At 45.8% G+C, this 27,805-nt stretch overlaps 1 protein-coding gene across 4 annotated transcripts in view; it reads right to left on the reverse strand.

Moving 5' to 3' along the window:
* Positions 1-2,770: 2,770 nt before the first annotated feature.
* Positions 2,771-27,805, reverse strand: part of NCK2 (NCK adaptor protein 2) — a 153,286-nt gene continuing 128,251 nt past the window's right edge. For all 4 annotated transcript variants that reach the window (XM_053890498.1, XM_019428485.2, XM_053890497.1 and 1 more), the window contains 2 exons: positions 24,773-25,494; positions 2,771-4,228 (listed from right to left, as the gene is read on the reverse strand). In XM_053890498.1, coding sequence (XP_053746473.1) covers positions 4,034-4,228; positions 24,773-25,494 — 917 coding nt within the window. In that variant the 3' untranslated portion in view covers positions 2,771-4,033. The remainder of the gene's footprint in view (positions 4,229-24,772; positions 25,495-27,805) is intronic.

Here is a 27,805-nt window from a genome sequence, read left to right on the forward strand (position 1 = left end):
GTTTATGAGCCACTTGCTTTATGGTAGAAAGTTATAATAGCCCGAGCTGATAGGGGCAGAGGTTTTCTGAACACTGGTTGGCCTATTCAGTTTTGGCCCCATACTTAAGGACTCTTGTATTGCCAGCTCAGGCTAAGAAACATAAAGGCTTCTTCACAAGACATGGAGGGTGTCCTCTACCGCCCTCCACTCCTGCCAAGGAGAAAACAAAGTTTTCCCCGAAGTTTTTTAGGGATGTGCATTTGTCAACTACTGAGGTAAGAATGTAAGGGGAGTATGTGCTCAGTACGGCCAAGTATGGTCTTGGGACCTGGGCTTCTAATGAAAGATGGGTCACATGTTTAGGATGAGGAGTTTCTTGGAACAGCATGTCCTCGAATACCTGAAGAGTCTAAAAAGTGGGAGTGGGTTGGCACTGACACTGCCCAGTAGGGACCACACTGAGGGTCTCACGGAGCCAGAGCTCTGCAGTGGGGCCCTCTGAGGAAGCCCATGGCTGGTGGATACACCAAAGAGTTCCAACAAATGAGGAAAAATGTCAAGGAGATTATGTGACACACAGCCAGTCTGGCACGGATTGGTGTTGTGTAGCACGTCCTACGAAGTTGGTCAAGGGTCCTACCCCAGCTAGTCCTCACACGGCCCTGTGAATCACAAAGATGGCGGGCAGTCCCATTCGCCAGTAAGTGAACACGTTCGGAGAAGCATACTCGCTTGAGGCCACAGGGTTAATAAAGATAACGCGGCACTCCTCCCACACTCGGCTTTGGCGGCAGCTCCCAAGTCTGTAAGTGGGACACCGCTTCATGGGAGAGCAGACAGCACGCCCGCAAGGTGTTAACACCTGAAATGATTGTATTCGTTACACGAATCACACACTAGCAAGTGAGTGTGGCTGAGTTCTCGTGAGAAACAGCCCAAGCCAGCCCTGTATTTACCCAACAGTTTTATTTTAAGAGAAAAACTTCCAAGCTTTTCTACCCTCTCTCACGGTTCTAAACTTTGGTCTTAAATTAATCGGGCATTCTAGTATGGGGCGGTAGAAAGGGTACCAAAGTAGTTAATAAAGCAGTTGACACATAGGAACCAAAGACAAAATTGTACTGGCACCAAAAATACTGTTTGGAAATGTCAGTTTCAGTAGACCTAAAGATTCTAATTATAATTTAAGACTATAATTTGTGATGCACTTTGGGAGAAAACACAGCCAGTTTTAGCTCCCTAGAAACATGATTTAATGGCATCTGGCCTAAGTCACGTGCGAGGGCTTGGTAGTTCAGTACCGTAATTGAGCGGGGCTGTTGATGAAAAATGAAGGCACATTTAATGCAAACAAATGAGCAGAGTCACACAACTGTAAGATGACTGACCTTTATTGTCCTTTGCTGTCTGTGCAGAGGCAAAGGAACGGCAAAGCAGGGTGCGCTTGGGAAATCTCGGTCTTGCAGGAAGGTGATGGCGGAAGTCCCACCTGGACCGAGGATCGGTGGTCCACACTCCAAACCGCGTGGGGACTCTGCCCTGGCTGCCTTCCGCCACCGTCAACAGGCTCACACTGGGGCTATCAATCCACCCTCCACCGGGCCACCTGCTGCCACACAGGGATGCTGGAACCTTTGTAAATATGAACCTTCATCTACCCCAGGCAGCTGGAGGACTTCCCATGGTGGTTTGGGACAAGACTGACGACGACTGTCAGTTTTAACTATAAGCCTTAAAGCAGTTGCTGAAGCCAAAATGTGTATCTGTCTTGTGTCCTTTAATTGCTGGTTTCTTCCTTAATTGCTACGTGTAAATCCAACTCCTTCAGCTATCCAGACACTCATTATACACAGGGATTTTAAGCATCAAGTCAAAATGGAACGCACAACAGCGAGACCTGAAAAGTCAGGAGGACTTGTTATTTCCAGGGATAAGGTACAGAATACACGTGCTTCGTCTAGACTAGCGATCCACACCACTCACCTGGATATATATTCTGATGTAACAGGGTACCCCAACTCCAGGTACCAGACCCCAAACTTCTAATTTATATCAAAGGCAACAAAGAGATACAATCAACTCACAGAAAACAGGAATGGCAGATGAAGAGCAAACTCTCATGGGTGAGAATATCTTATTTCTCTTGGAAGCCTTCCTTCCTGGGCTGGTGCTGGAAGGTTGTACCCCTGAAGCCTGATCTCTGGGTGTGCAACCCTGCCCTACCACGTACCAGCCATGTGACCTTGTGCACGTACCTCATGCCTCACTTTCTCCATCTCTGTAAGGGGGATGAGAACAGGGCCATCTCATGGGATTGTAATGAGGAATAATAAGTGAGGACGCATAGATGGAGCGTTGAACACGCACTCGTAATTAGCTCGCGAAGGCACAAATCCTGTTTTCCAGTGCCTGGCACATCGCGACCGTTCGAGATTCATTTACCGATTGAGCAAATGAAAGTAAGACCCGGGTGAAGAGAGAAAAGCTGCAGCTGAGAAGCGGGGCTGACGAACATTTAGGAAGACATTGTGTGACAGATAATTTCCAAAGAGTAAAGTTAAGACCAGGCTTGAGATTCTGCTTTCTCTTGGAGAGTTTCACTAATTCAAATTTATTATTTCAACATACAAAGATGTGGTGGTAGAAAAAGAAAACACACAGATAATAAATTTATTAGACTCCTCTCTAAAAATGTTTCCCTGTAGGCACTGAGTGTTCAGTAAATGCTAGAGCGACTACTTCCCTGTATTGAGTCTGAGTTTTCCCAAAGATCAATACACACATAGTCTTCTCATAATACGTTTTTTATTACAATATCCAAAAAACTGAGTATGCAAGTTTAGGAGGTCTCGAGACCCCTTCTTCAGTTGTAGGAATGTGCCATCTCAAGACTGTATATTTCAACTATAAAGAAGTTCAAATGTAAAGAAAAAAATGCAATTTCTTCATAAACATTCTGTGTGTCTTTTAACTACCAATCACATATTCTCTTGTAAACCCTGAAAAATTCCCTGTAAAGCAAATAGTTCTTACACACACACACACACATACACATATATATACACACACACACATGTGTGTGTGTATATATATGTGTATGTGTGTGTGTGTGTGTATATATATATATATATATGGTGTGTGTGCGTGCGTGTGTGTAAGTGTATGGTAGCTCCCCTTCCCCAAAGATCAGCTGTTTTCCTTAATCATCTGTATTAGTGTCAACAAATGGCTACAGATACATATTACTTTGAGAATTAAATACATAATTGTGAAATTTAAACAAGCCGAAGGGCAAGAGGAAAAAGCACTATGCGGATGGCACATCTGGGGGGAAATGACCACAACCTCTGTCTTTCGGAGTCACCGGTCCGGTCCGGCTTCTGCGGACGGACTTTCAAGGAAATTTCTTTTATTGCAAGCATAGCCCCGAAGGCACTGGAGTTTCCTCGCGACTGTCTCATCTGGTGGTTCTGGTGCTGCTACCCGCAAGCGCGTCCACTCTCCCTGGACAGTCTGGGAGCCATGCAGGGGCGAGGGGCACGGAGCCAGGGCTGCCAGGACCGGGGACCTCGCAGGTGCCGCCTGGCCGGAGAGGGAGCCCAGGGCCCGAGGACCCCGCGTTCGGAGCGTACTGTAGTTCACATAATTAACGGCAGCTTTGGTGCATTCAAACCGTGCCCGATGTCTTTTTAATGAGGGGTTCTGTCAGCGTGAACAACCCGAAGGCTGTTTTCAGTTGCACAGGAATAAAGTGAAGGAACGTTCCTCCTCGCCTCCCGACCCCTGAACCTGGCCGGGAGGAGGGCGGCTGGAGAGTGGGTGGCAGGGCGCGGCGCGGCAGAGGAGAGGCGAGTGGCAAACAAACCGACCTGCACGCGAAGATGAACGAGGCAAAGGAAGCCAAGAGACGATGATGAACCACCGGACGGAGCGGAGCCCGCTGCGGGAGGGCCCGTGAGTGCGGCTTCTTCTGGGGGCCGGTCCGCTCGGCTCTGGGGAGGTGAGTGCGGCCCCGAGGGCCCAGAGGTGGCTGGGGCTGTGGCAGGGGCCGTCACTGCAGCGCTCTCACGAGGTAGAGCTTCTCCCCGTGCTCGCTGGTGAAGATGGGTGCCTTTTTGTAGTGTTCCACCAACTCGTCCATGGTGTGAAACCGCCGCTGCCCGATGCAGTAGACATTGTCCACAAGCTGCACCTTGAAATGTTTGTTCTTCCCTGATGCTTTCAGAGACACGGAGAAGTCACTGGGCTGGGGAGGAAACAGAACACGAGTCAGGGTGGGCCACGCGCAGGAGACGGGGGATCGCCACCACCCGCGAGCACAGGAGCCCGGTCTCCTGTGGTGTCTTCTGCGACACCTGACGCTGAGGATGACCCGGAGGCCATCCAGGGTTCACGTGTCCGGACCCCGAGCAAAACTGCATTTTGCTTAGTACAGCTTCAGTGCCAAATAGATTTTAGTGTGAAAACCGGAGACTCCAGGGCCTGTAGGATACCGGTGTTAACCGGATGCTGAAGAGACTTGCATCTTTTCAAATTTCCCAACCTATTTGGGATAAACTGGGAATCTGTAAAAAGTGGATTTGCATATAGGCAGCAGCTAGAGATTTCCTTTCTGCTGACTATCAGAAATTAAGCCATCAAAAATTTTCAAATTCTAAGCTATTTAAAAATAAATACTTTAAGAGCAGTTGAAAACTCTGGCTTGCATTTTAAACATGGTTGGTAATATCCTGGGGGTGGGGGGTGGGGGAGGGGTGGCTGTACTATGGTTTAAGCACAAATTTTCCTGAGAAATGTTTAAATTTGTGATTATGTCAGTGCCTTGCTTACCTTTGAATACATTTTTAGAAAGATACCATTATTTTTATTAAAATTGGTCCTGCCTCTTCTGAGGCACTAAATAGCTGGTGAGGCTGAGGAGGGGAGTGGAAGGAGGCTGACCTCCCACAACGGCCTCAGAATAAAACCCTACTACCCACCACAGCCCATCGGGGCTGTGTCTCCTGGCCCCTGCCTACAGATCAAAATGAAGGAGATGAAAGTATGTCCCACCCCTAGTGCCATTTTCACATCTGTTCACGTTGTTCTTTGAGCCATCCTGTCCCCCCACCTTGGACAACTATTCCTGTAAGGCTCAGCTATAAGGTTTTCCACCTGGGGAAGCCTCCCCATTCTCAATCAAGAGAAGTTCTTCCTCCTCATCTGGCCACATAGCATAAAGCAATAGCTTCCAGTGGCAGAAGCAGAGTGCATTCTAGTAACTTCTCTGTAATAAATAATTTACACGCATGTCTTATTCCTTCATTATGCATTAGGCCAGGTAGACCATGTCTTCTCCACCGCCATATTTTGCCATATTTCGCCATACAGATGGTGAGTGCCTACTACAGTTCTTTTTTTCTTTTTTTAAAGTTCATTTATTTATTTTGAGACAGAGAGACCATAAGCAGGTAAGTGGCAGAGAGGAGAGGAAGAATCCCAAGCAGCCTACACACCACCAGAGCAGAGCCCCAATGTGGGGCTTGAACCCATGAATTGCAAGATCACGACCTGAGCCAGGATCAAGACACTTAACTGAGTGAGCCACCCAGGCGCCCCAAGGCTACTACAGTTGGTGACTGAATTCCTAAAGCAGGATTCAGTGTTCCCCAATACCCAGCACCTTCTTGCTGCTGAGGACCCACCCAGCTTTGTGTCCTTCCCATGGGGACAAAATGTACAAGCATCTCAGCCATTGTCTCTTACACAGAGTTTACAAACATTTGATACAAAGTGTGCCAATCTTGCAAGACAAGTGGAAATCCCATGAAGTCAATGACAGCTCAGGGAAATGGATGTCTGGGGACATTCAACTCTGTAAAAGCACCTCGGGGCTCACCCACCAGTCACAGCTGCTATCATAAAAGAATCAAGAGACAACTGTATTCATAGTTTGTATTTATGTATCCCTCAGTCTCAAACAGACCAAGCAGAAACAAACCTTTGAGGGAAAAGCCCCATCTTATCTCCACACTTCATCCCAGGGCTTGATGTCCCAGAGGAACATCAAGTGGTAACAGGGTGAACCTTCAGGAAGACACAGGAAGAGTTCTCTCCAATTCAGCCTCAGGCTACATGTGATTTTCAGAATCATGGCCACTAAAGGGTCGGGGGTGGGGAGGAGGACACAGAACTTGAAGAGCATTTCCCACACCAGACCTCTTAGAAACAAATCATCACGAACCCTGATGTCACAGATGATCCGGTCAACCCACCCTATCAACGTAATATTCTAAACAGCAAACAGCACAAGACAGCGTTGGTTCTAAGCAATCACTTGACTGCATAATTCTCAAATCATGACTGTTTTCGCAGGACCGAACTAGATAGATGCAGCCTAGCGTCAGTGTCCTCAGAATCATCGCCCAAGCTGGTGGCTGTGTACTGTTCTAAAAAAAGAACGGAGTGAAGCAGGTGCGGCCTGACGGGTACTCCACGCGTGAGCGAGGCCTGCGGTGTTGGCGTCATTGTGGCTGTCACAAGTTATTAGTCCTAGCGGATCAGGACACCACAACCGCGTGCAACAGTACATACAAGTTATGAACCACTCAACCCTCTCCTGAGGGCTTCACGTTTTCCTTAAAGCAAGGTTTAGTTTCAAGCTTCTAGTAAATTTCATTGAAATATATGTACTCTGGGACAGGAGTCTGTGTCTTTCGGAGAAGACAGAAGGCCACCTCACCTTTACAGTTTAGCACAAGCGGGGCCCTACGCTGGTTTTATAGATACTTCTCAATTCACAGAGCAGCATCGTCGTGGAGGCGGTACATGAGTCAGGGTCAGTACATGACAGACCCAATTTTCATTAAGCCAAATGACCAGATGACTTTCTGACCAGGGAGATTTGCTTCTAATTTAAGCTCCTTAATGTAACATCATGGCGCGTCACGTGTATGCGTGCATTCACGCCAGTAAAACTGATGCAGCAGAGAAGCTAATTGTTAATTTCATGGGCTCTTGAGCAGAAACTAAGCTTAAAGTTAAGGACACAGAACGAACCAAGTTTATGTCAAGCAGGAATGCTGAACATTTGGGGCATTCTCAATGCATCCTGAGTAGAATTTCCAATCTATGAACTAAAACGCAGTTACATGTTCTCACAACCAGCACTAAATGAAGCCTGAAGAGGAGCTAGACCAGTGGCTCTCAAGGTGTGCTCCCGAGACCAGTAACGGTGGCAGTGTCACCTGGGAATCAGCCAGAAAAAGCAAATTCTCAGGCCTCGCCCCAGACCTGCTGCCTCAGAGACTCCAGGGTGGGGCTTAGCCATCTGTGTTTCATTGAGCCATCCAGGGGATGCTGAGACAGTTTGAGAACAGAAATGAGATCTGGGCCAACTACCAGCAGCGCTCTCAGATGTTCAGAGCCATGAGAAAAAGGTATGAACATGACTGATGGGCTAAGTAGCCCCTCGAAGGAGGGAGCTCCATGGCCAACCTCACCTCCAGGCTGTGGATGCCTTCCTGATTCTAAGGACTCCGGCCTCGGAGCGTCTGGGTGGCTCAGTTGGCTGAGCATCTGACTTCGGCTCAGGTCACTATCTCACCGTTTGTGAGTTCGAGTACCACAGCAGGCTCTGTGCTGACAGCTCAGAGCCTGGAGCCTGCTTTGGATTCTGTGTCTCCCTCTCTCTGCCCCTCCCCTGCTCATGCTCTTTCTCAAAAATAAATAAACATTTAAAAAAAAAATTAAGGGGTCCGCCCCTGCTGCAGACTTTGCTGTGCAAAACTGCCTCGATGAAACACTGGGACACAGGTGGGGAGAGTGCTCTAACATCTCTTTTCCTCAGTTTGGGCCAATTCCCTGGGCCCGACAGAGATGGAGAGGCTCCAGAGTCAAAACAACTCTGCCTCCAGAGAAAGCTCATGAGGCAGGGGAGGACCCCTGGGAAGGCAGTGCCGCCATTCTTGTCCACATTTCCATGGTCCTTCCAGGCTGGTTTTCTGGAATGACTCGGCGGACTTGGGTGAAATAAACCATGCCACGCTCCCCTCGACCAGTAGTGCTGTGCTCTGGACCCTCACTTAAAGCTTGTCAAAGAACCTTAACAGGGTTTTGTGTGAATACCTACACTGAGAAAAGAGGACCCAAACAGACTCCAGCCCCGCATTCTCTCTCCACACACGCTTTTGTTTTGGGGTGTTACTGATCGGAAGGCACAGGCCCCCATGAGGTAGTAAACAAGCTTTCCATGACGGGGCCCAAGAGAGGAAGCCTGTTGAGTGTCCCTCCTCGGGAGGCCAATGTGTCGCAGCGATTGTGAGGTGGGAAGTGTGCCAGACTTGGGAAGTCTTCATGGTTGGTGGGGGTAGAAGCCAGCACTACCGTTTTTGCATCATGGAGAAGTTGAGTGCAGGCATTCTTAAGAACCCTGCACTTCCACTGCAGGAAGGTGTTCTAGACAAGTGCTCTAGAGAAGCGTGCACATGTGTACTAGGCTACAGGTTTAGGAACGTCCGAGCAGCATTACTCATAATGACGTTGAAGTACAAACACTCTTCATCTCCACCAACAGGAAAATGGACACATAGATGAGGTATATACTTCATCAAACAATGAAATCGATCTAATAGGGAAAAATCTGTTATAAGATGGCCAATAGGACTGACGGAGAAATTTCCAGTCCCCCACCGAAGACCCCCCTTCCGGGTTCTTCTTCCTGCCCTGCTTGCTTCATGTGCCAAATTACTACTAATGCAGAATGCAGAAGTAACAGGCTACAAATTGTTCCCTCTGCTTACGCTCGGGGCTCAGACCTCTGGAGAGTGATCTCTGAGCCCACAGGTGTAACATAAACCTCCTGCCTTCCGAGATCTCCGAGTGCCACTTGGTTCTTCCGCCAGGTGATCCAGACCAGGTCCCATAACGTATCAACGTGGACTAAATAAATCTCATACAGTACGGACCAAGAGAAGAAAATGAGAAAACAGTAGCTGCAGTATGATACCATCCACAGGATTCAAAAGCAGGCAAAGCTAAAATGGACTGGTTAGGGATATACACGTAGGTTTAACCAATGATGAAAATGATTATCATAAAATCAAAGGTAGCAGTTATCTCTAGTGGGAGGCGTGGTGCAATCAGGAAGCTACTATGGGGGTGGGCAGGAGCTTCTGGAGTGCCAGCAGTGTCCTATTTCCTGACCTTGACCTGGGTTAAACACATACTTCTTAAACGACATTTTCTGGGTGCTATGTGTCATAATGAAAAATGTTTTGAAGACGATAAATCTGAAGCTAGACCTGGCCCGGCTATCCACTAGTCATGTGGCACTGGCATTTACTGCTTCAAATATTGCTTCCCCCTCTTGCCTACCTCTCCTCCTCACCATCCACTCTTTTGGGACACCGGTTACGTGTACGATAAACCTTTCAGTTGGTCCTATAAATCTCAGTTCAGCCTTCTATAACAGAATACCATAAGCTGGGTGGTTTAAAGACAGAAATGGACTTCTCTTAGTTTTAGAGACAAGGAAGTCAAGATCAGATTTGGCAGATTTGGTGTCTGGTAAGGGCCTGCTTCCTGCTTCATAGATAACCATTTTCTCATGGTGTCCTCAAACGGCGGAAGGGCCAAGAGAGTTCTCTAGGGTCTCTTTTCTCATGGCACTAATCCCATTCATGAGGGCTCCTCCCACCCTATATCATCACATTGGGTACTGGGCTTCAGCATGTGAATTTTGCAAGAGATAAAGGGAAACACACACACACATTCGGTCCATAGCAAAATCTCTTGTGCTTTTCTCTTTTTGTGTGTGTTTTAGAAACCTAAAATTTCTATTCCTTTGAGCTGTCATCCCATTTACTAATCCCTTCTTTGGCTGTGTTTAATCTACTGTAAACCCACCAAGTTGTTAATTTCAATTACTGTATTTTTTGGTCTTATAATTCTCACTTTGCTCTTTTTGTTTATTACTTCTAATTCTCTACTCAAATTCATCTTGCAGAATTTCCTGAAACTACGAATCCATTCACCTTAAAAACCACACTTACACATTCAAAATCTGGGTTTCTGTAGGTCTGTTTCTATTCTCTTTTTCTCCCCTCTTTGTTTTTGGTAATTCAGCCTTATCTTTTGGTACTTTAATTTGAATGCTGCATATTGATATGAGGTTTGTAAGGCTGATACTGTCTTCCAGAGATTTACTTGCTTTTGCTTCTCTACTCAGTGAAGGTAGCACAGAACACCTTAATACAATGAGGAACAGAATTAATGACAGTGTGATTTATTTCAGGTTTGCTTTGGGCTTCTAGTATGTAGACTTTGGAGAGTCCATACTAAAGGCCTGGCTTTTTGTTTTTTTTTCTGGGGCCATGCCTCCTTGGTGGCCCTGACCTCTAATTTTTGCCCCCAGCACCATAGGCTCCTGAAAGGCTACTTCTTGGTTGCTTTTTGCTTGTTTCAAGGTTTTGTCCAGCTTTTCTAGTTGTTTTCACCAGAAGTGTTAGTCTGTAAGAAATCAGCCCACTATGACACAGGTAGAAACTGGTCATGTGACATTGGGCAAGTCGTGATTTGTTCAGACTCCAGGTTTCTAGTACAGTCACACTAACTGAGAAGGAGGACAGTTGGTTGTATTATAGGCTGTGGAACCAGGCTGCCTGGGTTCATATTCTGGCTCCTTTACTGACTAGCAACACAACCTTGGGCAAATTTCCCAATGGTTTGCTGCTTCAGTTTTCTCAACCGCAAAACAGAATTCCTGAAACTGGGAAGAGACTGGAACAGTTTAATAAACTACAGTCATGTCAGGAGTACAACATCTTTGGGGAAATATTAAGCGAACACCACCATTTAGGGGCTCTTCTTTAAGTTTGTTTTATGAAACTTTATAAACACAGCAATCAGCATCTTGCCAACTTTTAAAAGATTTCTTTTGATTAGAATCTCTAGAGAATACTTAACTTTCCAAACAAACTAGAAGAGGTCTATCTTCTATTGCAGAAGCATCACATTAAAAAAAAATTAAAAAAAAAATTTTTCCAATGTTTATTTTTGACAGAGAGAGAGAGAGAGAGAGAGAGAGAGAGCGCGAGCACACACATGAGCAGGGGAGGGGCAGAGAGAGAGGGAGACACAGAATCCAAAGCAGGCTCCAGGCTCTGAGCTGTCAGCACAGAGCCCGACGCGGGGCTCGATCTCACGAACCTCGCAATCGTGACCTGAGCCGAAGTCAGATGCTTAACCAACTGAGCCACCCAAGCGCGCCCCCCCCCCACAAAAAAAAAAATTTTAATATTTATTTTTGAGAGAGAGATAGAGCGTGAGCTCTGAGGGGGAGGGGGAGGGAGAGAGGGAGACACAGAATCCAAAGCAGGCTCCAGGCTCTGAGCTGTCAGCACAGAGCCCAACGTGGGGGTTGAGCTCACAAACCGTGAGATCATGACCTGAGCTGAAGTCAACACTTAACTGGCTGAGCCACCCAGGCAACCCAGAAGAATCACATTTTACTTCACTCGTGATCACGTGGTCATCCTTGTTTACATCTGTCTCTCTTACTACGCTCCAAGCACCTTGAACCAAAAGGCTCATTTCTAGTTCATTTTTACGGATGCTAGAGAAAAAACCAGATCCGATACGTAAGCACTCGATAGGTAGCCGCTGAACTATCTGCCAAGCATCTTTGAGGTCTCCTGATTTCCAGCAGAGGAAAAATAAACATTACCAACGTGACAGCTACTTGTTTGCTCCTTCTTTGAACAACAAATGGTAAAGCTGTGTCTCTTGAATTTTGTCATTTTTGTACTGTCGCCTTTCTTATAGTCTTGTTTTCTACCTGGAGTAGCATATTACTTGTCTATTGCTGTGTAACAAATCGCCCCCAAATTCAATGGCTTAAATACGGTGAACATTTATACTTGCAATTTCTGTGGTTCAGGAATTTGGAAGTGCCTTAAAACTTGAGCTGGAACCACTCAACTCCTATCGGGCTACAGTCAAGACATCATCTAAAGACTTAACTAGGGATTCAGGAGCTGCTTCCAAGAACCAGGTTTGCTCGCATGTACCAGTCAGGAGCCCTTGAGTCTCTTCAAAACCTGACAGCTGACTCCCTCAAGATCAAGAGATCTGAGAAAGAGCAAAGCCACAATGCCTTTTACAACCCAGTCTTGGAAATCACCTAACATCACTTCTACCACATTCTGCTCATTAGAAGTGAGTCATTAAGTGCAGTTCCTCCTGAAGGGGAGGCAATCAAGAATTTGTGGACATCTTTTTTTTTTTTTTTAATTTTTTTTTTTTTAAACGTTTATTTATTTTTGGGACAGAGAGAGACAGAGCATGAACGGGGGAGGGGCAGAGAGAGAGGGAGACACAGAACCGGAAACAGGCTCCAGGCTCTGAGCCATCAGCCCAGAGCCTGACGCGGGGCTCGAACTCACGGACCGCGAGATCGTGACCTGAGCTGAAGTCGGACGCTTAACCGACTGAGCCACCCAGGCACCCCAGTGGACATCTTTTTAAGCCATCACAGATACCATGTTTGTTAAACTTTCTTTGGCTGCACTAAAATCTAACTAGATACAGTCTTATACTTTCTTTTCAATTCTGAAACATCTGCCCTCAATTCCCAACGTCCCCCCTACCCCCTTTCAATTCCCATCTTTGAGATTCCTCCCATTATCCACATTTTCTTCCCTGTCCTTCTCCAAACACTATACTTACTTGGTTCCATTTCTCTTGGCTGAACGCCATGCTAACTTTTCAAATATTATAACATCAGACCATGTCTTCTTGTTCTCTCCTTCTGACTGTTCCTTGAAGGAATGATTTTTCTATTCTCAAAGCTTTTGAACCAGAGATTCTGAAGAATTATCATTTGGGATAAGCAATTCATTTTACCCCCCACTTTTTTTTTTCAGGAAGTCATCTTCCAAGTGGAATATAAGGACAATTAATAGACTGGTAGAAAATCAACCTCTCTCTGGGCTTTTATTAATATGTCATCATTGTTTTTGTTTAGGTTTTAGGCCCCCTATTTGAATATAATCCCTCTAAGGACGAGAACTTGATTTAACTCCACATGTCCACACTGGGATCAGAGTAGATGTTCAATAACTGTACTGACTTTGGGGCCCCTGGATGGCTCAGTCGGTTGGGCGTCCAACTTTGGCTCAGGTCATGTTCTCCCAGTTCGTGGTTTGAGCCTTGCGTCAGGCTCTGTGCTGACAGCTGAGCTCAGAGCCTGGAGCCCACTTGGGATTCTGTGTCTCCTTTGCTCTCTGCCCCTCCCCTGCTCACACTCTGTCTCACTCTCTCTCTCAAGAATAAACATTAAAAAAATAAATAAATGTACTGACTTACAAATTTCCAATTCTGACCATCTCTTCCATTATTCATTTCTTTAGGTAATTCTCACATCTCACCTCTTTGCAATTTCTGCTCACAAGCGATCACTTTTAGAAAAGAAAACTAAAGAACACACCCTCTTTGATACTGTTTCTACAGGTTCATCAGCTTGATATCCACTGTTTGAAATATTTGCTGAAAAGCACTTTGCATTTTTATAAAACAGATGCCCTGGTCAAATAATACTCTCCTTTCCTCAAGATTTAACCCTTATTTTCTCATTGATGTAAATAAATAAATAAATAAATAAATAAATAAATAAATAAATAAAGTCAAGAACAATCTGTAATATCCTTTATTTCTACCTCCATCCCTGATAGCTTAAGTACTAATATGATTTTCTTCTAAGCATGTGGGTGGGAAGAAATAATGGGAGGGTAGGTAGGACCTTGCTCCCAAGCACTCCTGATTCTTAAACTTCTACTTTTTTTTCCACTTTGGGGAGTTGAAATTGTCCTTTGTGTGGTTCGCCAAGTCTCCCAGGTAGACTCTGGACTGATTTCCGGTCATGCTGGCTTTTGATTATCAACGATTTATATGTATATTTAATACTCTCTCCACTTCCAAATAGAGGTCACCTTGTTGGTTTCTTGTCAATAGCTACATCATTCTTTCCTTTTGTTTGGCAAATGGATATTTCCCTTTTCTTACTTCTTTAAGGAAGGTACTCCTTGCCCAGAAAAGTAGTTCCTTTACCACAAAAATCTGAGAACCTATGGATTAGAGGCAAAATTGTATTCACTGATCAATACTCTCTGTTCTTATCTCAAAAAAGCTTCCTTTCAGGTTTATCATTCTGTTAAATCACCTGGCCTGGTTGTCCAATATAGCCTTTTTTTAATCAAAATTGACTCACTGTCTATACTTAGGCCACTAGCTGTCAATTGATACTACTCTCTTTGTTTCTGCATCAGATTATGTCGTCACTGGCATTTTCTGTTCTTCTTTAAATGTGTCTCTGAAATATTTACTCCACAGGCCTAAAGCCAATCCACCTGTGACAAGATCAAACATTATCGTTCTCATTACCTCCTGAAATAAACATTTCTACATAAATCATCAACCACAGAACCCAATCTTTAAATGACAGTGTTTACTCTCCATTGTTTTAAAAGAAATTTTAACATTAATTTATTTTTGAGAGAGAGAGACAGAGCATGAGTAGGGGAGGGGCAGAGAGAGAGGGAGACACAGAATCCGAAGCAGGCTCCAGGCTCTGAGCTATCATCAGCACGAGCCTGATGCAGGGCTTGAACTCACGAACCGCGAAATCATGACCTGAGCCGAAGTCTGATGCTTAACCGACTGAGCTACCCAGGTGCCCCATTTTCAAGTTAGTACCCGTATGTGTGTGTCTATCCCTCGCTGCCTCCCAAAACGTAGTTCCTAAAATTAAATGTAAATACCTCAGAGGTTAGACTTTTAGAATACTGTCCTGCTCACTCTTTGTCTTTCTGCCATGTCATGCCCAGTGTAAATGATCAATAATAAATGGCATTCAAAAATTCAGTTCCGAATTTTGCCATAGAACACACTGCTGCTCAAAAGGGCTGGAACCAATTTCCTAGGCCATAATTCAGTGGTTCCCAAACTTGAGCATCAGAATCACTGGGAGAGCTCATTCACACGGAGGGTGCGGGGCTCCATCCCAGATACTCAGATTCAGCAGGTCTGCGGGAGGCCTGATATTCTGCATTTCTAGCAAGTTCTCTGGTGACACTGATGCAGTGAGCGACCACACTTTGAGAATTACTGCTATGAGGCTGAGGAAAATTTTACATGTGCCTTTTCCTGTTTGTCTGTGGAACTACTCAGGCTTGATTCTGTAGGATTTCCAGTGACTATAATCTGGTGGGAACTTTCAAAAAGGTGAAGAGAGTTAAGGAAGAAGGGAGTGAGCAGGCCAGTTTGCACACAATTCCACTCACGGACCTAACTGATAAAAATCAAGCAATTCCTAAGAACCGCTTTCTGTGTTAGAAGCTCTATAGGGGTGGCTCTATTTTGTTACTCAACCCCACATTGGCCATGCCACCAGAGGCCACGGTAAGGAGCTGTTTAGCGAGAGTGCCACAAGAAACATCCCCACACAAGCAACCAGTGCAGCTGAGATTAACAGGTTACGTGCTGATACAAATCAAAACCACAGTGAGCTGTCACTCACTTCACACCCATTAGGGTGGTTATGGTGAAAAACAAAATCTCCAAAAAACAGAAAGTAACGACTGTTGGTGTGGATGTGGAGAAACTCTGTGCACCGCTGGTGGGAATGTCTAGGTGCAGCCGCTGTGGAAGACAGATAGCAGCTCTTCCAAAAATTAACCACTGAATTGCCATTTGATCGAGCCATCCCTCTACTGGGTGTACACATCTACAAAAATGGAAGGCAGTGACTCGAAAAGATATTTGCACGCTCGTGTTCACAGCAGCATCATTAAAAATAGCCAAAAGGTGGAAGCTACCCATTACCCATCTACAGATGAATTGATAAACAATATGGGGTAGATGCATAAAATGGAGTATCATTCAGCTTCAAAAAAGGAAGGAAATCCTGTCACAGGCGACAACATGGATGAACCCCTGAGAACATTATGCTATGTGAAATAGGCCAGACACAAAAGGGCAGACAGACACTGTCTGATTCCATCCACATGAGGTACCTAGAGTAGTCGGATTCATGGAGACAGAAGGTAGACAGAAAGGAGAAAGTCACCAGGGGCTAGGGAAAGGGGGAAGTGGAAAGTCAGTATTTAATGGGTCCACAGTTCCAATCAGGGAGGTTGAAAAAGTTTGAATGGTGATGGTTGCGTAATAATGGGAACGTACGTAATGCCACTGCACTTAAAAATGGTTGAAACGGGGGCGCCTGGGTGGCTCAGTCGGTTGAGCGTCCGACTTCGGCTCAGGTCATGATCTCACAGCTTGTGGGTTTGAGCCCCGCGTCGGGCTCTGTGCTGACTGCTCAGAGCCTGGAGCCTGTTTCAGATTCTGTGTCTCCCTCTCTCTCTGACCCTCCCCCGTTCATGCTCTGTCTCTGTCTCAAAAATAAACGTTAAAAAAAAAAAAAAATGGTTGAAACGGTGAATTTTCTGTAATGTACATTTCGTCACATAAAAAACATTTCTTAAATAAAGTTTATATGCTAGTCTAAAAAGGTTTGTGAAGTTTTGGTGGGGACAGCAGGAACGTGATAGAGGAATCCGAGGCATCAGGATGGGTGAGGACATGGGGGGTGGGGGGTCGGGCAGGGAGGTCACAAGGGCCCAGAGCATCGCCTCCTAGTGAGGGCACAGCAGTGGTACAAAAGAACTCCACATTTTCTTCAGATCATCTGCAACACCTGGTGATCCTCGTTAAAGGTTTTTCCTGGTGGGGGGAGGCGGGTAGGGACACATGGCAGTTGGAGACGTGGCTCAGACACAGCTCCCGAACCAAAAATGTTTGCTCTCCTTTGGCCTGGGGTCAGGCAACAATGATCCCTAAACTCGACTTTTTTCTATGAATCACTTTTTTCTCGACCTCCCCAAAATGCTACAAGGATCCTGATTGGCTCTGGCTGGGACACCCAATGGGCACTCTTAGAATATCTGAATACTGGCAGTATTAGTGAGACACCCAAGAAACCGTCTGTGCCAGGCAAGCACTTTCCATGCACGCAGCTTAAGACCAAAATGTATACACCTCTCGTGAAATTCCTTCCGTAAGTTGCAAAAGATCAGCTTTCAAAGGGCACGTGGTAAAGACCCCTGGCAGGCAGTACATGGGGCCCTCTGTTTAAGGGGAGAAGAGTTGTGAGCCTGCTGTCCAGGCACCTACCTACATATGAGAAAATCACGTTTATGTTTACCAAGTGTCGACCAAAGCCAGATTTAAACATTTCTCCATCTGTCTCGGTTCCTCAGCATCTCTCACTCCACAATCTTGAAAAGTGGAGTGTGCGATCTTCCTTCGCCAGCCGAGAAACCACATCCACAGCAGGAAACAGCCCCATGGACCAGCCAGCATGCACCTGCCGGGGCCTGCAGCCTCACCGGCCCCTCAGTATGCGTCTGCGCACGTGTGTTAAAAACAAAACAAAAATGCCCAGTTCAAAAAAAAAAAAAAAAAAAAATCCTAACGACTTCTGTGCTTCTCTTTCATTGCTAATTTCGTGGAGTGATTGTGACATTACTGAGAGGTGAGCCTAACTTCTTGTAGAAACCAAGTGGCAATCTCAGTCTAAAAGACAACTTTATTTAGCTATTTCTGTAGCCACAGCTAAAAAGAAATCGTTTAACAACAACAACAGAAAAAAAACACAAAAAAACCAAAAAACAACCGACCCAGAGGCTTACACTGGTATAGCATGTATTTTCCACATAAGCCTTTCTGATATATTAAATGCTAAAAACTTCCTTGACCCAGTTTTCAAAATTTTCCATTACAGCGTTAAATATTTTAAAACACTGGGGAAAAACATTTCTTACAGGTTCTGGTGATTTTCTATGAGAGCAATATAAATATTTAGATAAATGGTAGTTCATGATCTAAGAGATTTTTATGAAAATATTTCTGAACACCTTCATGGATAAATTATTTACTTTGACATATTTTTTGTGTTACTTTGAAAGGCTTGTTCTTCAGTTGCCAGTGGTTACTGGATGACCATTTCCCTCCCTACTATGTTTGCAGGCCTGAAGAAATGGTGTCTGGACCCCTCTCGTGGCAGCAAAAAGTAAGCCAGAGGCCACGGTTCTGATTCAAGCTCAACAGTGCATTTAGCACAACCCCAGGAGAACACAGGCACAGAGACACAACTCAGGAATCCTTAGCACTCTGTACTGGTTGGCTGCTGATTCCCATATTGAATTTATTATGCACATTCTGGATAATTAATTCATCAGTTAATGCAAAGAATATTTCTTGGGAGTCCCACCAAAGTAGTAGGATTCAATGGCCAACAACATGACACAACATGCATTCTCTGTGCTGACTTGGCCTTTGAAGGGGGCAACATTGTCATGTCCGGGGGCAAGGACACCCTAGCATTAAGACTGCCCTGTGTCCCAGGGAACATGTGGGAGCATGTGGCCCAGGCCTGCAGGTCAGGAGAGGCTTCCCAAGAGCAAAGGTGGCCAGAATGAGACTTGAAAGACGTGTGGACATTACATTGATGGGGGTGCAGGGGAAGGGAGCTGTGTTCTAGAGTTTTCTAGATCTGTATGAAGGTCTGGAGGAAGAGACAGCCCAGTCCAAGAACCCAGGAACTCAGGTGTAAGGAGGAAAAGAGTGATGACACATTAGGACACAGAGAGGAAGGTACAGACAAGAGAGAAGCCACTCAGCAATTATCAGCAACACAAAGAGAAAAGTGGCCACCTGTAGCTTCCCAATGACCTGAGGGGGCCTGCTCAGCTGACCTGCACCTGCTTCATTTACATGTCACAAGTCAGGTGAGTCTGGGCCACAGACTACTCTCTGTTCTGCTTTTGACATTTATATCCCTCCAAAAACAAATCAATGGATTGAGTAACGTTTACTTTCTTTTGTAACACAGCAGAAATGAAACTCCATTTAAAGCCCTTCATCATAAATAATGGCTTTGGGGCTGAAATTCTAAGATTCTCAGGTGCCTTCTATATTACTGAAAGGCTAGTAATTTTGTCCGTTGGTTACATGCAATTTTATCGGCACTCTGCGATGACACGGGAGCTCCCCGGCAGAGTGCTCACTTAACTTGACCAGCTCACCCCCCCCCCCCCCTTCCAGGGAGAGAGAATGGGACGCCACGCCTTTAACCAAGGCCAAGGGCACAGCAGAGAAGCCTTGTCTGGTTCTGCAAAAAATTACAAGTGACACCTTGAGCAGATTTGTGATTGATTACCTTTTAAGAAATAGCTTCAAATAAGACTCTTGTCTTTTTTCACATATGCCAGTTAATAGCGTGGATTTGTTTGTTTTAAGGTAAATATTGAAGTGCTATCCAGGACTGCCAAGGCTCTGAGCCATCTAAGAGTCGGATGAATGAAACAGGTGAGGAGCAGCGAACTCTGAGAGAAGTGCCCATACCAAATGATGGTTCAGGTCCTTCCGGGTTGAAGAATCAGATATAGTTAAAGTGAGAAATATTCTAAAAATCTAGGCTTAAAGTGTCCATTAGGTACGGGGCAAAAAGCCTGACAATCAAAAAGCAGCTTGTAAGTTTTGCAATTGGAAAGATGTAGGTATGCATGGATCACAGTAAAACCTATACTCTTTCTTAACATCAACCCATTTATGAGAAACCATCTAGGAATCAGGGCGCCAGACCGTGGATTTAGAAAGCTCATGAGCAAGTAAGTCACTGCTGGAAGGAACTGACTCCATAGCTCCCCATCCCCCGAACTGCTACGAAAGCGCCTTCACTCTACTCTGAGGACTGAACTCTTTCCCATTCTCCGTCAGGAACACAGAGCAAATGCAGCCACTTTGTCACCAAGTTCTCAACAGCGAAAAAAAAATAAATAAACAGAAAAGCACTTGAGGAGGTGAATTCCACTCAACAGGAGTCAACAGTTCTACCTAAAAGAATCTTTCCGACAAGAGTGAAAATGTTCATCTTTAAGCATGTTTATAATTCTTGGAAATGTACTATTAAGCAGAAATGGAGTTTAAGCAATTGCTGTAAATACGTATAAAACCATTAAAATTGCCTACCAGTTTTCAAAGTGTGGTCTCTGGACCAGCAGCATCAACATCACCAAGGAATGTGCTAATAATGCAAATTCTCGGGCTCCTGACCTCCCAGGTCGGGAACTTTATGGGTGGGACCCAGCAGTCTGTTTTACCAGGCCCTCAAGGAGATGCTAGCACACGGTACAGTTTGAATATCACCGATCTAGAGAGACAAAGTGATGATATCATCCCCAAACAGAGTTCTGGTTAAAAAAAAAAAAAAAAAAAAAAAAAAAAAAAAAAAAAAAAAAAAAAAAAAAATTACGGTGTTTTTTTGTTTGTTTGCTTTTGGTGGGAGACAGAGAGCAAGCACAAACAAGGGGCAGAAAGAGAGTGAAAGAAAGAGAGGATCTTAAGCAGGCTCCATGCTTAGCAGAGTCCAATGCAGGGATGTATCTCATGAACCAGGAGATCTGGAACTGAGCAGAAATCAAGAGTCAGATGCTCAACTGACTGAGCCACCCAGGCATCCCACTCTTAATGGATTTTTAAAAAACAGCAAGGACTGAAACACATGACTATCCATGTGGACAATATGTACGTTCAGTTATCTTCAGCAAGGTAGCTTTTCTCTATCAGAAGCAAATGTACTGTATGACCAAAAATCAGTCCCCAAATCCTACTGTGGAACATAATACATGTGAGGAAGAAAGGTGATCTCTCTGGGATTTTTAAAGTCTTACAGAGGAAAACGGCTCTGTAAACTACAGGCTGACACCATCCAGCTAGGCACCTTGGGTGACGGCATCCTCGCTATAAGCTGTCTCCTTCTGAATGAGAGCAAACGGAAAACTAACCTATTGACAACTAACAGTTCATCCAGAAGCCTAACCGCTGGTTATTCTTAACTGTAAGTACCACTTTCCAACTGCATCCACAGAAGAAGGATGGACAAATACAGAAGGATGTATGATGAGCAGGTAGGAACTTTGAATTTTCTAGAGTTAATGAGCTAGGGATTAGCAGGTGCAGGAAGGATAATGGAATATAGAGACTAAGAAACGAGGCTGTTTCACCTTGAGCTGCTGGGGTAAATGACAGTTACAGATGAGAAAGGAAAGTGGGGAGGAAGGGAGAAAAGATGGTAGAGAACACAAAGAATGAGTATTAAGATTCAGGACAGGAAAGAGAGCCCGAACAGGATAATTTGGTTTGTTCATTCCTTCCTCGATAAAACATGGCTGACAGAAAACACCCAGGACTTCACGGACCCTGGATATCACAGGATGTGGCCATGTTTGTGTTAGTTTTTCCAAAATATGTACTTCTCCTTCCCCAAAAGCACACGTGTCCTAGGGCTCACACTTGGGTATATTTTGTATTTTTCAAAATAGAGAAACATTGAATATTTTTAAATGCAAGATACCGTCAAGCAAGAGCCTAGCTTATTTATATTGGAATCACTCAGGAGATCTTAAAACATGATACATACCTTGAAGATGCACTCTAAAAAATGCTATTGTGCTTATTTAGAAGTCAGATGTCCTGTGGTAACCTCAGTCAGAGGAAAGTCCCCAGCCCAAAAACTGCCAGAGAGAAAAGGAAATGAAAAGAAGATGTCTCCAAGTCCAGCAGGTATGCCCAACGCATCAGAAACCTTTCTGACTCTGGCATGATACGATGTGATGTCAGGTTATGGCTGCTAGATTAAGGGCTCACACTGGTCTGGTGGTTGCTTTCAAAGCCAGGCTGTCGTCTTAGAAATGCCAAAATTAATATGAAAAAAAGACACAAAGAAGGAGAGGAAAGGACGTGAGAAACCTTGGCAAGAGGCAGAGGTAGTCAACGGACAGCAGAAGATTAATAAGGAATGGATCTGTCCATCTGTCCATCCAGAAAGTTCCTCAACAGCCTCTGGTGACCTGGATATGAGTGAGAAAAGCAGACCTAGGTCTGCTGTTAGGAGAAATGCAGCAACGTCCCTTGGAGCCCCTTGCAGCCTCCCTTTGGCACAAAGCAGGCATCCCAACATCAGAAAATGCCACGTGTCATGGCACAAGCCACTGGGACAGGCGTCCCTGGACACCGTCAGGTCACATGGCACTCTCGAGCTGGAGCCAGTGCTAGTGAGGGTGCAGGGCTGACGCAGGTCCCTTTCCCTCTCCATCCCCCTGACGTCATGCCATTACTATGTCATAGTTCGGTTTTCTAAGTTAAGACAGAATGCAGAACCTAAAAAGGCTCCCATAAAAATGGTTAAAATACAACGTAAACAATGTTTCCATTATTTAGAAAGTCAGCATATTCTCTAATAATCTGAGACAAACAAGACACTGGAGCTTATTCAAGTGCTGAGATGGAACCCAAATAACATAAATACAGGCACACCTCAGAGATACTGCAGGTTCGGGTTCGGTTCCAGACCGCCTCAGTAAAGTGAGTATCACAATAAAGCAAATCGAATGAATTCTCTGGCTTTCAGGTGCATAGAAATGTTATGTTCACACTACACTCTAGTCCATTAAGCGTGCAGTAGCATTACGTTAAAAAAACTAACGTGCATGCCTTAATTAAAAAATACTTTATTGCTAAAAATTGCTAACCATCACCTGAGCTTTTGAGGAATCATAATCACTGAGTGCAGATTACCATAACAGATCCACAAAGTGAGCAAATGCTGGTAGAAAATGGTGCCAATTAAACTTGCCTGTCACAGGGTTGCCATAAACCTTCAATTTATGAAAAACAAATTTATCTGTGAAACATGACAAAGAGAAGCACAAGGAAATGAGATATGCCTGTATCTCTCCCTCCCTACTGAAAAGGAGTTGGTCTCTGAGTTCAGATAGTGACACCACCTGAGTGTGTTTTTCTTACAGAAAAGTAGTGGGTCCATCCCAAGGCCAGCAACCTGGAGGGCACTCTTCTCATCTACCCTGGCCCCAAGCCCTAGGACAGGAAGAACAATGAAGAGGGCTAACATCTCCACATTGGGGGTTGCTCTGGCCCCTCTGTGTTCTAGGAAGTATCTTCAAACTCAAAACTTTTTTTTTATTTTTTTATTTTTTTTAAGTAATCTCTACGCCCAACGCAGGGCTCGAATTCACAACCCCAAGATCAAGGGTCATGTGCTCCGCTGACTGAGCCAGCCAGGTGCCCCTTAAACTCAAAATTTCTAAATCAAGATTATATTTTCTGACTCTGGATTATACTCATCCTTTAAGTACTCTGGACCAATCACCTTATTCCATAATTGGTTTTCCAGTGCTTCCTCTAAGTTTTGCTCAAAAGAGTTAAAAGTGTGGCATACTTAGCTCTCCTAAGCCTCAAGCATGATCTAAAAGGAAGCTATGCACAGAGTTTACATCTTGTGAGAACAATTCAATCTGATGTCTTGCCAGAAATGATAAACTCAGGTGGGTGGATAAGAAAATCTCAGAGTTCAGTTTTCAGATGTAGTTAATATCCAGGCCCGGTGTGCCTGCCGCAGCACATCAAAGGCGACTGCCAACTTTGCGACCTGCTGACCCCATAAGGGGTCTGGTTTCTACCACCATGGTGTTCCTCCTGCCTCGAAAAACAGATCACAGCTGTCTGTCTCTCAAAAGAGGAAAAACACTTCTGTGGCCTTGATTTCCTCCAAGATCACTCTACAAGAGTCTTGAGTATGCACTTACTCATTGTGCTACCAACCTTCCCAGAGGACACAAAATTACACACAGATGACATACTTACTAGTCTTATAGTTTGCATTTAAAAAATTAAACTGAAACCTGCCAGGACCGATACAATGTAACCACAATGGATTCTACCTACAGAAGAAGTCTTGTTTTGGGGGCGTCTTATCATATCTTATCAAGGCATATCTTCAAATAGATCTACAACACCGGTTGAGTATTTCCACAATGTACACATGAAAAGGTTATCCTACGTGACACTGGCCCAGTTCTTCCAGACAGGCTCAGCCACATACCTGAAACACAAACCCCAAATCTGTCTGCTGCTGGAAAGGGATCTGCTACAAGTCAAGTGGCCCCATACCTCTGATTCAGTGCACAAACTCCTCTCTCTCAAGCACTGTCTTTTGCTTTTCAATTCTGTTCACAAGTGCTTTAAAAGCTTTTCAGAGATGAACTCCATGGTGCCGCCTGCAGCAGAGATGACCGTAGGACTGTATGGTTTAAAAAAAAAAACCAACCAACCAACAAAGGCTGTGTCAGAAATCAGGGGCCCCTCCTGCTGAGAACCGACATGCCCAGGACCCAGAAAGAAAACCAAGTCAACCACCAGGGCCTGGGAGGGGGGCAGGATGTCATTAACACAATGGGAAACCTGGAAAGAAAATGATGTCTGAGTCTGCAGAACAGAAAAGGGGTGATCTCAGTAGAGCCACCTTCGTGAGCTGAAAACCATTTTACTTACCATCCCATCCGTGAAACTGCACCTGCAGGAGAATGACGGCAACAGCCCCCAGCTGAGTTACTTACACCCTCAACAGATTTAAGTCAATTACAGAGCAGCAACCTTACGCAGGTGTACAGGCACAGCGCATTCGGCTAGCTTGACCGGAGCCTCAAATATTTGGGGCTCTATGTTAACAAGAGCCCCAAACATTCTTTCGCTATTTTCAGCGAGCTCACGCAGTGTGGAAAGGGAATCGAGCAGACCAGCCGCGTTACGCAATATACATACGCAGCCGCGCAGGCGCGCAGTTTTGTCCCGGCGCCTCCCTGCGCGGGGCAGACCTCGGCCACCCCGGGGCACTTACCGAAGACTCGCTGTCCCTAATGAGGAAGTCACCCTCGACGCCCCGCTCGTTGAGGGCACACTCGGCCTGGTGCCGCGTCACGTTCCCGTAGTACCACTCTCGGCCCGCGAAGCGCCCGCTGCACGCAGGGCCCGCGTAGCTTATCTGCGGCGCGTGCGAGGGGTGCAGGGCGGGCCCGTCGCTTAGGACCACCACGTAGTTTTTGGGAACCAGGCCGACCTGCCCCCGGGCGTTTTTGCACTTCCACCACTCGGGGTCGTTCTCGGGCTTCTCGATCACCTCCATGGTCTCCCCCTTCTCGAAGTTGAGCTCCTCCTCGGTGACGGAGCTGAAGGGGTACAGCGTCTGCACCACGTGCAGGACCCGGGCGCCCTGGCCATTGCTCATGGAGGCACCCTTCCGCAGGCTCAGGAAACTGGGGGACTCTGCGGCCGCTTCGTCCACCTCCTCCAGGACGTAGTTGGAGGGAAACCAGCCGATCTGCCCGTTGTAGCTGCCACGCCACCAACCGTCGCTGCACTTCTCCATGACAGTGACGCGCGACCCCTTTACCAGGGACAGCTCGTCCTCCCTCTCGGCCACGTAGGCGAACTTGACGAAGGCGGGGATGTTGAGGTCGTAGATGCGGTCGGCGCCGCCCCCGTTGGCTGGGTACTCGGCGTCTGTGCTGGGGGTCGGGGATGCGTCTCGCGCGCTGGTCTTCCTCTTGGTCTTGCCGAGGCCTGTGGAGACACAGCAAGGGCTCAGTGGGCACGGAGCACGGTGCCAGCCAGCACGCTCAGGGCATCACTGGTGCTCGGACACGCCTTCCCCGTCCCTACAACACATGGGGACAAAGCCACTGCAAGCACACCCTACAGCCACCACTGGAAAAGGTGCAGGACAGTGGTCTTGGGCAGTTGGCCTTGGGCGCCTTTGTAAAAACTGGGAATTCCTACACCTGCTCTCTCATTCACGTCTAAGAGTACTAGCGGCGCAAAAGAGATCAAAACAGCAGAAAGCTAGTTTCCTTCCGAAAGGTGATATTTTTAGATAATTCCTATGCTCCTCAGAGAGAAAAATAAGGCATAGACAAGATGTCTTTGGCCTTGTAGTGGACGGGAAGTTGGACTAATGAACTAGGCAAGAAGCAGAGCTACCTGCCTGGCTCCCACCTGGCTCCCCCTGTGGCCAGCCTACGGCCTCTTCCACTCACGGGACACTCAGGACCTGCCCTCCCCCCACCCCCTCAACCAGCCACAGAACTGCCTGGCAGCACCCTGATGGCAGAAACCAATGCCCTCCTTTGGTTCTTCTCTTCCTGCAATTCTGTCCTTTCCAAACGAGAGACTCATTTCCCACATGTTGTGATGAGCCAATTAGAAACCCATCAGTTGACCTGTTAAGTGTAAGGCAGAATTTTTCAGGTTGATTCAAAACCCACTAGTGGATCAAAACAATCATTTAATGGGTTGTGACCAGCTTGTGTGTGTGTGTGTTGAGTTGTTTGGTTTCTTTAAGGGAAGAAGAAAGAAAAATCTGCCTCAAGCACAGTATCATTGTTTCAGTTACATAAGGGAGTTAAGTGCTGAGTTGTAATGTGAACCTTCTTTCTTCCTGTGCATGGGGAAAACTGTGTGAAAAGCCCTAAGGGAACAATGTTTCAGCCTGGTTAACATGCACAAAGCTCTGGAGCCTTCTTGAGAAGTGAGCCTAGGGGAGGAGGGCACATCAGCGCCCAGAGCCACCGTGTGCCACTAGACTGGTTGGTCAGGGCCATGTCCCCCAGCTTTTCCTAATGGATGGCTGCCTGCCCACCAGCCCTGCACAAGCACCTAACTTAGTGTGGAGATTTTCATGGTAGGGAAGCTGTGGCCACTTGCAGATTTTTTTTCCCCCTCAAAATGACACCAAAGCACTTTTATGGGTAACTTGTACCTCTCTCTCATTTTATGCCTTCAACTGGAGTAAAGACAGAATGATCCTTTGCTTCTATTCCCCTGCTGAGTGGACAGAAGTTCAAGAGGAACACAACACTGGCTTGTGATCCTCCTCTGCTGTGGAGAGTTGTGCACTGCTTTCTATGGCCGACCCACCCCTGGGCTAAGACTCCACTGCCCTGGGACACGTGCATGTGCCGGGCTCCGCACTACCAGCTGGGCCCTGAGCGGAAAGGCACTCGGACATCACAGGTGGGGTGACAGCACAGCGATGTGAAGTGGTCACTTACAGGCATTTCAAGTGAACACACAGATTGTTGAAACAAATGGCTTTGGCGGTTTGTTGTTGTTGTTTGTTTTTTATACCACAGCATTTTCAGTGTGTAGGAGACATGAGAGTAAACCAGGATATCAGACTAAGTTAAAATTTTGGATTTCTACTTACAAGTTAACTTGCTTTACATGAACACATGAACCTCTAAATAATCAAATGAGTCCTTCTGTATGATTTCAAACCTAGGTTAGGTTAGCTACGCGTGAGAGTGCACTGGGGTGATTCACTAGCTTCAGAATCCAGAAAGCAGACAGTTCACGGAAGTACACTTCTGTCTCGAAGGCCCGGGCACCAGGATATTCTAAGCCTCATCGCCTCATCAAGGAGTCAGCATGCTGAGGCAGCCATGACCAGGCAGAGGACAGTTTTTATTGGTAATGAACACTTCAAGCAATAACATTTACAAGTAACTTTCTAAGACACCTTTTCAAGTTTGTGAGTAATGACAACTACTTAAGAAAATACGTACAGAAGAGCAGGGTTTAGAACATTCATTGGCACAGAAAGGTGTCAAAGTCATCAGAAAAGACAACGTAAGACTTTAGACCTCATTTAGACCTCATTTAGACCTCACTGTCGGAGACACTTTACAACCGACTTACGAATACAGCACTTTGCGGACTCTTTTCAAGCACAAAATAATCACTTTAGCCATCAAGTTTTTACCAGGCACCTTCCCAGACTTTGGGGAGACCAAGAAAAACAAGACAGGCATGCTTCCTGCCCGTATGGAGCTTACGTTTTTCTATCAAGACCGGAATATCCCACATAGCAACCACA

Source organism: Panthera pardus, unplaced genomic scaffold (assembly GCF_024362965.1).
Source record: "Panthera pardus isolate Hobbes unplaced genomic scaffold, ASM2436296v1 HiC_scaffold_25, whole genome shotgun sequence".
NCBI classification, from domain to species: Eukaryota; Metazoa; Chordata; class Mammalia; order Carnivora; family Felidae; genus Panthera; species Panthera pardus.